Genomic DNA, 12,860 nt, shown 5'->3' on the forward strand with positions numbered 1-12,860 from the left:
GAAATAAATTATTTAGAAGTGAATTAAAGTATAATAAATTGAAATATAATATCTATTAATTTAAGACATAAGATTAATGACATAAATTAATACGTTACTTTTTATTATTTCATGTATTCTCTATTCTATATAAAATATATTAATTTCAACAGAAAAATTCTTCCTAGGATTACATTTCTCATAAACTTAAATTAAAAATAATTTGAAGTTCGTAAATATATCAATCATACCATTATATTCTATTTTTTACACTAGAAATTTAACTAGGGACAATTTTTAAATGTATAACATGTAGGATATATATTCACATTATTAAGTAGCATAAGTAATCATTTGAATGAACGATTCTTTCTTTTTTGAAAAGCACGTGTTAGTTTGAAATTATAAAAATGACAAAAATTAGAAAGGTGAAACGTAGAAAGAAATATCGTATGAATGTAAATCGTAAGCGATTACGAAATAAATTATACAAATTACCTACGATAACATGGTAAGTATAACCAAGTGATCGTATTATTTTAATTAATATATGTATAAACATTAAAATGAAGTTTATTATTTATAGTGCTCAAATAAAACAATCGTGGGATATAACTAAATCCACACGAACTAATTTAAATCAAATGGGTTTAGCATATGATCCAAATGAAACTTTAAAAATACCTAATACAAAAAAAGAACTTATTGACAAAGTTTCAAAATGGAAAGTCGAGGAAAATGATGAAAATAAATTGCAGAATGAAGAAGATATTGAAATGACATCAGTAAAAATACATGTAGCAGAAGAACTTGAAACGGAAGCAAAAGCTCCAAGAAAAAGGATGTTTAGGTTACCAAATAGTCAAGTTCATTTTCTTACTTATTTGATGGATAAGTATGGAGAAAATTATAAGGTAATATTTTAATTATAGTAATTTATTTGACAAATATTTTTCTTATTATGAATTATTATATAAATTATTTCTAAATGAATCATATATAGGCTATGGCATTAGATAGAAAGAATTATAATCAATTAACTTGGAAACAAATACGTGCTAAAATTAAGATATTCAAAGGTATCCCTGAGCAATACAATGAGTATCTTCAGAATAAAAATACGTAACATAATTCATAATATAATTCATTAATTTCTTAGTATATTTAACACAAATATATTTCAATTTTCATACAAATTGGTATATAAAGTATCAAAGTATAAAATTAATAAATTAATTAATATTCTTATTTAGGTAAGTACAAAAACAATAGACAAGAAAAATTAATACTTATTACAACAGATTTATATAAATATGTGTAATATTATTCACTGTAAATGAATAAAATAGATTTATGTTTCTAAATGCAATCTCTAAATCTTTATTTTATGTATCAATTACAAAAACTAATGTAGTTTGATTTATGCATAATTCACATAAAAAAAATGAAAGACTTTTACTGTGATTTGATAAAGTAAATAAATAATTTATTAAATAAATATATGTGTATGTGCTGAAAAGAGACTTCATAAAAAATTAAATGATTGCAAATATATTATACTGAAAAAACCTTAAAAATTGTATATTTTTATTTATATTTCTTTTTTTAAAGCTTGAATTATTTGTTTTAAAAAGGTTCATTTTGTGCACAAACTGTAATCACTTTAATCCATTGAAAAATTGTATACAATATGCTAAATTGGCATATTGTCATTTTCTTATTTACTTCTTATTCTTCTATTCCTTTCTTTCTTTTATAAAGTATTTAACAAAAAAGAGGAGCAGATACACTATCTTTTGCCATATAAAACATTTTTTTTCTAACAGAATCAACGGATGCATGATACCAAGTATATTCAGTTGTTTCTGGAATTTCAGGAAAAGGTCTTGTTTGGCATCCAATTATTTCTACTTTATGCTTATGAGGTGAAATACTTAATAAATCTAAAGCTTTCTTAACTTCTTCTGGCTTTAGAGCACTGGGACAATCCTAATTTTATATATTAACAAACATTAGAGAATGAATTTTAATGAATTTTTAAATAAGTATTATTAAAAACATTTACCTGTTTATTAGCAACTACTAAAATTGGTACATCATCCATTCTTGCATCACTTAATAACTGTTTCAAAATAGAAGCAGCGGAAGATAATTTGTTTATGTCAGATGCATCTACTACAAATAATAACAAATCTGTGTCTTGCAAGAAAGCAGTCCAATATTTTCTAGTGGCATCTGAACCTCCAACTAATATAAAATAATATTTAACAATTACACTATAAATAATCTTTGGTAAAATAAAATAAAATTTACATACTATCCCAAACATTATAAAATAGAACCCCATTTTTTATTCTATATACAGAAGAACCTTCTGTGGGTTTTGGAGGGACAATATATGAAGTTTCGTCACCGTTTGCCACACATATTTGGTTTATAATCGACGTTTTTCCAGCTCCGGATAAACCTAATAGAAGCACTCGTTTTTCATGACTATCATCAATCTATAAAAGTAAATGCAATGAGAATTGTTACTGAGGTTTCTTTCAACAAATAAATATAAACAAACAAATCGACATCACTAAATCAACTCTAGACCGATCAAAAATGGTTTCAAATCAGAACTCTAACCTTAGACACTTCTTCAAAACCTTCGTCTATTGCCAAAAGTTCTCGTTTTTTCCAATATCGATATGCGATGTATGTACCAATGCATGTACATCCGATCCAAAAGATCTTTTGACCGTTTTGAAATACATTTCGTATCATTATTCGCGAATATTGTTATTTAATGAAAGACTGAAAAGTAGTGCCGACTTTCTCGGCTTAAATTTCGCGTGTTGGCACGTTATCTTATGAATTGTCACTTTACCGCATGACATTTACCTCTCATCGTTTAAATGAGTTGGGCGATAATTATAAGACTTATGAAACGCATTTATAAGATTATTTGCATTTGTGTGAATTTCTAACGGTACAAAATAAATCCTTTTTCAAAAGCGCCAACTCTCTCCGTTTGTCAACTTGATACTACCATGGATGATATATAGAATAGATTAACGTTTTATGAGTTTTTTGCGTCTCATATTTTGAAATACCGATTGCATAAAAAAAATCAAAGTTTTATTATACGAAATAATAAATGAATAATAACGTGACGCATACATATATTGAAAAAAGTAAAGTATTAATAAATTATTCCAAAAAGTTTCATATCGTTGTTAAATTTTTATTAGAATATAATTATAATATATATATATATAATAATTTCGTTTAAATTTTTGAATAGGTTAACCAAAAAAAAAAAAATTTGAATTAAATATTAAAGCTATTTCTGCGAAAAAGGTAAGAAAAATAAATATTAGAAAAAATACAAAGATAAAAATAGAATATCAATACTATTTTTGAATGCTTTTAAAAATAAATTTTTGGTATTCAATGATAAAAAGTTTCTAGTGTTCTTGAAATATAGCAGAAAAAAATGTATTAAATGTTAGATCTATATTGTGTTTCGTCTGTGGTACTATTGATAAGAAGAGTTGAGAACAGAATCAATTTTCTTGTGATGATTTTTGAATCTAATATTTTATACATACGTAAATACAATAATTACATATATTAAAAAGTAAAATTACAAAAAATACTATTATTAACAGTTTACATTAATTGTTCGTAAAATAAATAATATATAAATTTAACTTTATTCTATTATATTCGATAATCTATTCAATCAATCGAACACATGTTTTTGACAGTTCTTTTTAATTAGCGGGTGATTTATTTAACTTTTACATAGAATAAAAAGTAAAAATAAAAATAAAATTATTGATATTTCGATAGAATATTATTAAGTCTCGTTTCTGAAAGTGTATGTAAATTTCTTTTTTCAAAATTGAATAAAGAATGAAGAATGGTTAAGTTAATAATAATATATAGGTTAAATATGAATCTTTTAAAGTGATTCTATTATTAAAAGTAATAAAAAAAATGGATAACGTTTCGACTGCAGAGTGTTTAACTCTTGATTTTGGTCCCTTTGAAACTGTTCATCGTTGGCAACGTATGCCAGAATGCGACGAATTCGTTGGTGCTAGGTAATAAATTAAATTAATTTAATCTTAACTATACGAATTATTATTTTCAATTTTTGTAAATTATTTTGGACCTTCCTTAATATCTTTTACAATGTTCAAACAATAATTTTGTTACAGCATTTCAATTCCATTAACTGTGCATCAGTGTTTCAATTAAATCCAGCATTTTTGAATCTATTTATTTACTTTCTAACTTTGTTTTAAAGATACTTGTAATTGCTAATTGTAAATAAATAATAATAAGTAATTTATAGAGTTTTTAATTATTACCAATATAATTCTTATTTAAGTTAAGTTATAATAGAAATTTTAACTATGATTGATTAAATTCATTTTTTATTGCATTTTATTTCCTTAAATTATATGTCATGTTAAAAAGAATAATGTAAATACATTATTTCAAAAGTTCACTATATTGTATTATACACAGGCGTAGCAAACATACTGTTGTAGCCTATAAAGATGCAATCTATGTGTTTGGTGGTGATAATGGTAAAAGAATGTTAAATGATTTGTTGAGATTTGATGTGAAAGAAAAATCTTGGGGACGTGCATTTGCAACAGGAGCACCTCCTGCCCCAAGATATCATCATTCTGCAGTTGTGCATGATTCTTCTATGTTTGTATTTGGTGGTTATACTGGTGATATACATTCCAATTCAAATCTCACCAATAAAAATGATTTATTTGAGTACCGATTCCAAACTGGTCAATGGACAGAATGGAAATTTATTGGGAAGTATGTCTTATTTATCTTATTTATCATATTTTTGTTTTTTATTATCATTTGAAATTATTAATTATATAGTTATAAAAATATATATTCCTTTATAGAACACCTGTAGCTAGATCTGCACATGGAGCTGCTGTGTATGATAATAAATTATGGATATTTGCTGGCTATGATGGCAATGCAAGATTGAATGATATGTGGACCATATCGTTATTAGTAAGTTAATATATTATATTTAATATGAATGATAAATTATTATTTTGTTATTGTTTTTAGCCTGGAGAATTAAGAGTATGGGAAGAAGTTGATCAATCTGGTGACTGTCCACCAACATGTTGCAATTTTCCTGTTGCTGTAGCACGTGAATCTATGTTTGTATTTAGCGGCCAAAGTGGAGCTAAAATTACAAATAGTCTCTTTCAATTTCACTTTCGAGAAAAACGGTAAGTTTATAATTTCATATCTTAAAATTATATTGTATTCAATTAAATATGAATCATCAGATGGACGCGAATTTCAACGGAACATATACTTCGTGGTGCACCACCTCCGCCAGCACGACGATATGGTCATACTATGGTCAGCTTTGATAGATATCTTTATGTATTTGGTGGAGCAGCTGATTCTACACTACCAAATGATCTTCATTGTTATGATCTTGATACACAAACATGGAATATTATTTTGCCATCTGCTGATAGTCAGGTTCCATCTGGTCGTCTGTTTCACGCGGCAGCAGTAATTGGAGAAGCGATGTTTATTTTTGGTGGAACAGTTGACAATAATGTACGATCTGGAGAGACATATCGATTTCAATTTTCGTCGTATCCAAAATGTACTTTGCATGATGATTTTGGAAGATTGTTAAGCGGACGTCTTTTCTGTGATGTAGAATTTATAGTAGGAGATACGGAAACAAAAATACCTGCTCACATAGCTATGGTAGCAGCTCGTTCGCAATTTCTTAGGACTCGTATTAGACACGCTCGAGAAAAACGAGATAAACATATGGAAGAAGTATTTGGAACTGTCGATATACCGATTAAAGATATGCCATTGTTAGAGGTAAATATATTTATTTGATACCCAATATTGGGTATCAATACTTTGATATATTGTTACTATATCATAGGTAAGACTGAAAGATGCTGTGCCAGAAGCATTTGAAATGGTCCTAAACTATATTTACACTGATCGTATTGATCCAACGAAAAAAAACGAAGATGGATCGAGTAGTCGTGTTGCTGAAGATCCATTAAGCAATCGAATTGTGCTTCTTATGATGGATGTCTATCGTTTAGCTTTACAGTTTAATATGAAAAGATTAGAACAGTTGTGTGTCCAGTATCTAAAAGCAACTATAAGTCGTGCTAATGTTTTGGAAGCATTGCGTAATGCTGCTCATTTAAAACTTTATTTCATAAAAGAGTTTTGTTTGAATTTTATCGTGAAAGAAAATAATTATAATCAAATTGTAATGAGTAAAGAATTTGAGACTTTGGATCAACCTTTAATGGTGGAAATTATTAGGAAAAGACAAATGCCTCAAAAAGGTGCATTTCCTAGACAATTTGATCTTAATGCAGGTACGATTTTTCAAAATTGTTTGTAAAATAATAATGTTATTTGGAGTTTTATTGATTTTTTTTTTTTTTTTGTTTTAGGGACGACTTTAGAACAGGATATGGAAGCATTTCTTAAAAGTGTTGGCAGAGAATTTTGTGATATAACGCTCATGTTAGACGGTGTGCCAATTCCAGCTCATAAAGCTGTTCTTGCGGCACGATGTAGCTATTTCGAGGGAATGTTCCGTTCTTTTATGCCAGAAAATAATACTGTGAATGTAAGTTATTAATTTTTTTATTTGACAATTAAATACATGTTAACAAAATGTGTGCTTCTATTACAGATACAAATCGGTGAAATGATCCCATCTTCTGAATCATTTGATTCTTTATTGAGGTACATTTATTATGCAGATGTTTCGATGCCACCTGAAGACTCTTTGTATTTATTTACCGCACCAGTTTTTTATGGTTTTACAAATAATCGATTGCAAGCATTTTGCAAACAAAATCTCGAAATGAATGTTACTTTTGAAAATGTTATACAAATTTTGGAAGCTGCGGATAGAATGCAAGCTGTTGATATGAAAAAATATGCATTAAATCTTATCGTGCATCACTTTACAAAGGTTCATGTATTTCATTAATTTCTTTTTTTATTTTATGAAATAAACAATTTCTTTTTTTTATCATAAACATAATTTTATTTCATCATAGGTTGCAAGGTTACCGAAGTTAAAGCAATTAAGTCGCGAACTTTTACTGGATATTTTGGAAGCATTGGCCGATGAACGTAGTGAAGCTCGAACATGCCAAGACATGGCGAATGATTGCTGACGGATCTCGGGCTCGCATCGTCGTCCCCGTAGTTGGGATTTGCCTTCGCCCTCGAGCTTTCAAGTAAGTGTGCAATACAGTATTCTAACAACATTCAACATCTTTTATCTTTTGGGTTATGGGTATATAGTAGATGAGTGTCTGAAAAACTTAAAATATCGTGCGCGTATGTAAATAGGTAAATAAAATATGAAAGCTGAATATAAAATTAAAAATTGTGAATAGAATATTTAATTTATTTGTACATAAAATATGATTTATTGAAAATCTCTTGTAAAAAAGAATAAATAAAAAATATTTATTGGATCGCTTAATATTACTCGTGTAATATTTGCCTTGTTCGAATAAAAAATAAAAAAAAAATAAAAAATAAAAAATTAGTAAAAAGAAAAAAAAACTAAAGAGAAAAAAATTATATATTTTAATTTCCAATTGTTGGGATATATCTATATTATCCATTAAAAAGATTTTAGAAATATTAGGTTTAGAAATAAGTGGTTCAATTGGATATTAAACGAGACACGTAATTAATAAATTATGTACTATATTTTGACCTTGATTATGAATGATCGTACATACACGCACAATCGATAATTTCTTTTTTTTTTTTTTTTTTATGATAATTTTAACACTTGAAGCTTAATACAAGCGCAAATTTTGGAAGGGGGGGAGGGGGGGATTGAAAGAAACCTTACGCAAAGGAGCTCGTATAAAATCATTGCTCTTCTTTTCTCTTTACATATTGTTGTCTCTAGTTAGGTTGACGTTCGTCGACATTCCGACAATCGTTAGTTCAGTCTCTTGAACAAAATATCGTGAAATTTAATTTGTACCTAAAGAAAATTTATCTTTCACTCTCTTTTCACTCGCTTTTCGAGAACTTTCCACATTTAGTGTGTTTATCAAAGCTTATACGAGGGATATAACGTAATTTTTCATTTTCTTTTGGTTTCTTTTTTTTTTTTTCTTTTTTCTTCTTCTTCTTCTTCTACATGAAATGTAATACTTTTCTACGCGTGTGTGTGTATGTGTGTATGTGTGTGTTCTCATTTCTAAATATCCGTACCTGCTTTTATTATCGTTAAATCACGAAACTCGAACTCGTTTATTTTAAAATTGTTGCTCTAAAGGCGTCTTATTTCCAACTATTATAATCATCTAAACTTAAATCACGATAAATAGTCGTTAATATTAATTACACTAGGTAGGCCTTTTTCTTTTTTCTGTTTTCGTCGCTTAGGATTCTGAATGAATTAGAGTAATATTGAAACGTGATCGTCACAACCCGACGAATTAATTACAAAATGAGATCTAAAAGTTACACCGCTAGAATCAAATTACAATGATACGATCGTAATAACAAACTTCACGTTGATTTCGAATGGCCCCAATCTGAAACAGATTCTTGTACAGTAAGATAGAATCGTACATCTACGTTTTTTTTTTCTTTTTCTTTTTTTTCTTTTCTTTTCAAAACTTACTAGATAGAATAAATTTCTACTCACCGATTGTAAAATTGCTCGATTCATATTGTAGGCATAAGGAGTACGCAAACTTTTTTTTTTTTTTTTTTTTTTTTAATTCAATTTGAATCCCTTCTCGATCGTTTCGAATCATCTTTCTGCTCCTGCATGAAAGTGTGTGCAGCACTTGCATACAGACAACAGAAAGCAAGCATTTTATTTCTAAACATGACGTATCATCCAACTGTGTACTCCCTCATCAAATGTAAGATGATCCATAGCAATCAATCTTATCTTCTTAATAGGTTACTTTTGTATCCCAATTCTAGTCATTTCTAAAAAAGAATAGACATATTTCCAAATTCCCTATTTTATATATAGACATTCAAAATATCCATGCATAGAAAACACAAGGTGTTTTATGATCTTCTTTTTAAATTTGGACTTTCTTTGCTCTATGTAAGATTAAAGAAAAAAAAGAATTTGCACATCTGCTTGATGGATATCATATTGATTTTTAACAAACTGTATTTCATTATATATATATATAGCGTGTCTCAAAAAAAATATCATCATTAAGAATAATTTTATTTAATCTTTTCTTCATGCTTATTTGAATAATCTTCCATAATAAGACACCTTGTGAAGGAATATAATATGGACAAGATCAATTTCAAATTTTTAGAAATTAAATCATAATTTTAAATAAAACCTTTTCCTCCGCGATGCTGCTGGTCGATGGCATCCTGTGCGAAGGTTCCAACCTTCTTCGCCTCTCTTCAATGGCATCCGCGTCTAGATTCATCGCAGGTTGAACCGTTTGTGTCACAGACGTGCTTATGTGTCTCGTTTTAACGAGAGGTGGATTTCGTGATTGAGGAATCGCGAACGCTCTTCTAAGCGCCCCTCTCGGGGGTGACGGTGGTGGATAGGAGATACCTAATGGTATTTTTTCGATTAGCACCCTAACGTAATTAAGATTATTTCGATCGTTTCTTTCTTTCTTTTTTTTTTTTTCTCTTGGTGCTAATATCAAGCAGAGTGAGTATTTTATTATTTATTACTTTGTATCGCTAACTTTCATTGGTATATAATAACAGGAACACAGGAGAAGCATAAAAGAAGGAATAGGATCTAGACTATCTCTAAAAAGTTGGATTTCAGTGCAATGGGGGAAAATAAATAAATTGTTACACCGATTATTTTTTTGTTTGATCCCTTGAATCTTAAATCATTCTATATTCTCCTAATTGTCTAAATTTCTAGTTTAAGCATGCACAGTGCTAGAAACACAGGCTCGCCGGTGTTTCTTTTGGTATACGCAGAGTAAATCTTCTAAGGGATAAAAAGGGTGGAAAGAGATATAGTCCCGCGTGGGTAATTGCTACCTCGGTGCCCTGGTGAAAGCAAAGTGTCCTTGCTTTTTGTTATTTGGGGTACGATTAGAAGCGAGTTTGGCGGTGTCGGAGACACGGTTGAAGTTTGTGGCGAAGTGGCTAGGGTCAAGTTTGGCAGCGATTGGCCCAAGCTAGAGTACGCCGGCACTTGGACACTCAACGTGTTAGGCGTCGGTGACTTACTCAGCGGGTATCGTCTATTATCAAATTTGTTAGGACTAAAATAACGGTTGAAAAACGTTGGTCAGAAATGCATAATATAATGAACACTTATTTGCGTTAAACTTGTTAAAAAAAACATTCGCTGCTCGTTTCGCTCTTACGTTTACCTTATTTGCAACGGTCTATGATTGTGACCGGAACTGTCGCCACCTTCTTCCGACGATACGCTCGAGGCTCGAGGTGGTTCGCTCGTTTCCACGCTGATATTTCTGCTTGGATTGTAACTAGGGAGGAAGGTGCTGCTTCCAGGCGAAACGCCTTCCATCTCTATACTCCCACTGGAAGCGGTTTCATGGCTATCAGTGCTTGTGCAAGCCTTTCATATTCCTAGACTTATTTTTCCATCCGTTATTTTCATTCAGCCCGTTACCTGTGACTGTGGGCGAGGCTGCTCACCCTCGACGCCCGGCTACTCCCTCGAGGCGTCTTTGGGATACCCTCGCATTCCTCTGCCTCGTACTCATCACCCAGGAAACTGCTGTGTTGTCTGTTGACAGTGGTCAAGTTCATCGTGTTGCCAAGCGGTGGCACTTTCATTAACGCGAATTGTTGTTGAGCTTTCCTGATCGATTCCATCCAAGACTGTGAAAAGTTGAATGTATATATATATATATATATATATGGATGTGAAAGGAAAAGAGTTTCTAAGTATAAGTTTCACGGACAAAGTGTATGTATACCTTGGCCAATTTCGATTCTCCGGCGCTGAGAACCAGAGCAGCTGATGCCGCCCCATACTCGTTCAGATAAACCAAGCCTAAACTGGTTGGCTCCTTCAGCTCGTGTATTCGGATACGATCGATTACGTACGGTTGTCTTATAATCTTCAAACCGCCCCCAACGGTGCCAGTCAGCCCACTGGACGAAGTTTTCTTGGTCGACGGTTTGCAGATCAATAGCATGTCTGTCAGCAACAGTATGTGTACTTCCATCTGCGTTGTACAAACAGAGGGAAAGTTTCGATTGTTTTCTTTGATTTTGTCAAATTTTTATTTTGAAACTATATTATTTATTATTTATTATTATTATTACCTTGCTGCTAACGGCATCTCTTAATTTTAAATCTCCCTCGCGAAGAAGCACTCTAAGGGTGTCTTTCGGGCAACCCGGTATCGGAACCGTGGTAATGTCAAACGTGCTGTGAATTTTAATCAGTTTCTCCAATTCTTCGTCCCTCGACTCGACCACGTCGTAACTTTCTATTCGAGATGCGGCGCTGGCCAACCGCGCTGTCTCCTCGTTCCTCTTCAACGCTGCATTCACAGACGCCACGAAGTCGTCCACAGATTTGATCTGTAACAGTTTGTAAAGTAAAGATAACAATAGTGTTTGGGATATTTGTGATCTCGTTTACCATGTGAGTCAATTCTGCTCGTTGCTCCTCGTTCTCCGTGTTCTTGTGAACAGCCTTCAAGAGCAGAGAGTACTTCGTCAACCTCTGCATAGGTTTCACCAGTATGTCGAGCAGTTTCAATCGATTGCAATCCTTCTGAGTCTCGCACCACTGAGAAGAGGAAAAAAGAATGAAAGAAAGGAAGAGAAAAGAAAACGTTTAATTTTTAAAAAAAATTCTCACCACCAGATAGACCGTAAATAATTGATTATCGTTGAGACGGTCTCTGCAGTATTGCTGACATTTGCTTTGCTCCGCGCAATATCTGGTGTAGGGTGCGAAGGTTTGCTCGAACGTCTCGAAACCTTGCAGAAGGTGGCCTGGCTCGAGCGGTTGCCCAGTGGTCCTCGACGTATTTATCATGGCCAGGACGTACTCGGTCCAGAAGTAGCGATTCGCGGCGTAGATCTCGGGGATGTTACTGAATAGCTTCGTCCTGTCGACCTCGTTCAGGATATTCGAGGCCTGCAGGCTGCACAGGCACGCCATAAACAGCTAAAGTATTAATAAACGTTGTAGAATAATTTGATATAAAATATATGAAAAATATCTTTATATAAAAAAAGAAAAAGATACTTACGTCTGTCACAACCTTTAAAGTCTTGATATAAGCCACTTCCGTTTGAGCCAGTTCCCATAAAGCAGTCTGTTGTTGCTGTTGCTTCTCCGATAATTGATCCGAGTTTTGAACGATGTCGCGCCAATCTTGTTCTAAGTACAAGGCTAAAATTGAAAAAAAACGAAAAAGGAATTAATTACACAAAAGTATAATGGATTAATTTTGTATCTTTTCAGCCTGGAACTTTCCGAGAATACGAGCAAGTGACATCGTCCGTTCAAAATCAGAATTTCACAAACGACACGTGAAATGTTAGTCACAGGGGAGATTGTAAAATATTTTTCTCATGTGTATATTTTGTCGAGAATGTATAAAAAGAAAAAGGAAAAAAACACCCATCCATCCATCCCCAGTGTTATAAATATGTATATTAAACGTGTAAGATAATTTATTGGATAAGAGTATAAGTTTGTACAGAATATATACACAATGTATATATCTATCTCATTTTTTTAATTAAATCTTAAAGATTTCCGCAGACGAGATCTCGAATCATTGATTGCCAACTAAAAATTAAGATAATTAAAATAATATTCTCGAACACTTAATTTTCGAGAA

General features: G+C 31.4%; 4 protein-coding genes across 17 annotated transcripts in view; 2 read left to right on the forward strand and 2 right to left on the reverse strand.

The window, feature by feature from the left end:
• Window positions 1–303: 303 nt before the first annotated feature.
• On the forward strand, window positions 304–1,432 carry LOC552214 (nucleolar protein 16). Its single transcript, XM_624591.6, has 3 exons — window positions 304–490; window positions 566–893; window positions 983–1,432. Exons 1-3 carry the CDS (start codon window positions 390–392, stop codon window positions 1,103–1,105), a joined length of 552 nt encoding a protein of 183 aa, XP_624594.1. The 5' UTR covers window positions 304–389; the 3' UTR covers window positions 1,106–1,432.
• A 146-nt stretch (window positions 1,433–1,578) lies between these two features.
• Window positions 1,579–3,029, reverse strand: LOC726027 (ADP-ribosylation factor-like protein 1). The gene is made up of 4 exons (XM_001121803.5): window positions 2,611–3,029; window positions 2,297–2,483; window positions 2,045–2,226; window positions 1,579–1,968 (listed from the first exon to the last, which is right to left on the reverse strand). The coding sequence occupies exons 1-4, from the start codon at window positions 2,746–2,748 to the stop codon at window positions 1,744–1,746; spliced, it is 732 nt and encodes a 243-aa protein (XP_001121803.1). The 5' UTR covers window positions 2,749–3,029; the 3' UTR covers window positions 1,579–1,743.
• A 450-nt stretch (window positions 3,030–3,479) lies between these two features.
• LOC411262 (leucine-zipper-like transcriptional regulator 1) lies at window positions 3,480–12,785 on the forward strand. 3 transcript variants are annotated; one of them, XR_003305173.1, is made up of 10 exons: window positions 3,480–4,073; window positions 4,504–4,812; window positions 4,908–5,022; window positions 5,083–5,249; window positions 5,310–5,871; window positions 5,939–6,392; window positions 6,471–6,649; window positions 6,716–7,000; window positions 7,089–7,271; window positions 12,479–12,785. XR_003305173.1 is itself a non-coding variant. In XM_016913540.2 (9 exons), exons 1-9 carry the CDS (start codon window positions 3,967–3,969, stop codon window positions 7,206–7,208), a joined length of 2,298 nt encoding a protein of 765 aa, XP_016769029.1. In that variant the 5' UTR covers window positions 3,480–3,966; the 3' UTR covers window positions 7,209–7,605. The 3 variants fall into 3 exon arrangements, 1 of the variants encoding a protein (XP_016769029.1); XR_003305174.1 differs by lacking the exon at window positions 4,504–4,812; XM_016913540.2 differs by lacking the exon at window positions 12,479–12,785 and having other exon boundaries at window positions 7,089–7,605.
• LOC408963 (pleckstrin homology domain-containing family G member 5) overlaps window positions 7,736–12,860 on the reverse strand; it is an 85,366-nt gene continuing 80,241 nt past the window's right edge. For 2 of the 12 annotated variants that reach the window (XR_001703915.2, XR_001703925.2), the window contains 11 exons: window positions 12,264–12,406; window positions 11,867–12,178; window positions 11,645–11,794; window positions 11,323–11,583; window positions 10,971–11,222; window positions 10,661–10,872; window positions 10,398–10,586; window positions 10,057–10,286; window positions 9,384–9,610; window positions 8,714–9,006; window positions 7,736–8,600 (listed from right to left, as the gene is read on the reverse strand). Coding sequence is in view for 1 of the 12 variants with exons in the window: in XM_016913538.2 (XP_016769027.1) it covers window positions 10,007–10,265; window positions 10,398–10,568; window positions 10,661–10,872; window positions 10,971–11,222; window positions 11,323–11,583; window positions 11,645–11,794; window positions 11,867–12,178; window positions 12,264–12,406 (1,760 nt within the window). In the remaining 11 variants the exon portion in view is untranslated. Of the gene's footprint in view, window positions 8,601–8,713; window positions 9,007–9,383; window positions 9,611–9,663; window positions 10,287–10,397; window positions 10,587–10,660; window positions 10,873–10,970; window positions 11,223–11,322; window positions 11,584–11,644; window positions 11,795–11,866; window positions 12,179–12,263; window positions 12,407–12,860 lie in introns of those variants that run through there. The other 10 variants (XR_001703916.2, XR_001703917.2, XR_001703919.2 and 7 more) reach the window with 10 other exon arrangements.

This window comes from Apis mellifera, linkage group LG8 (assembly GCF_003254395.2).
Source record: "Apis mellifera strain DH4 linkage group LG8, Amel_HAv3.1, whole genome shotgun sequence".
NCBI classification, from domain to species: domain Eukaryota; kingdom Metazoa; phylum Arthropoda; class Insecta; order Hymenoptera; family Apidae; genus Apis; species Apis mellifera.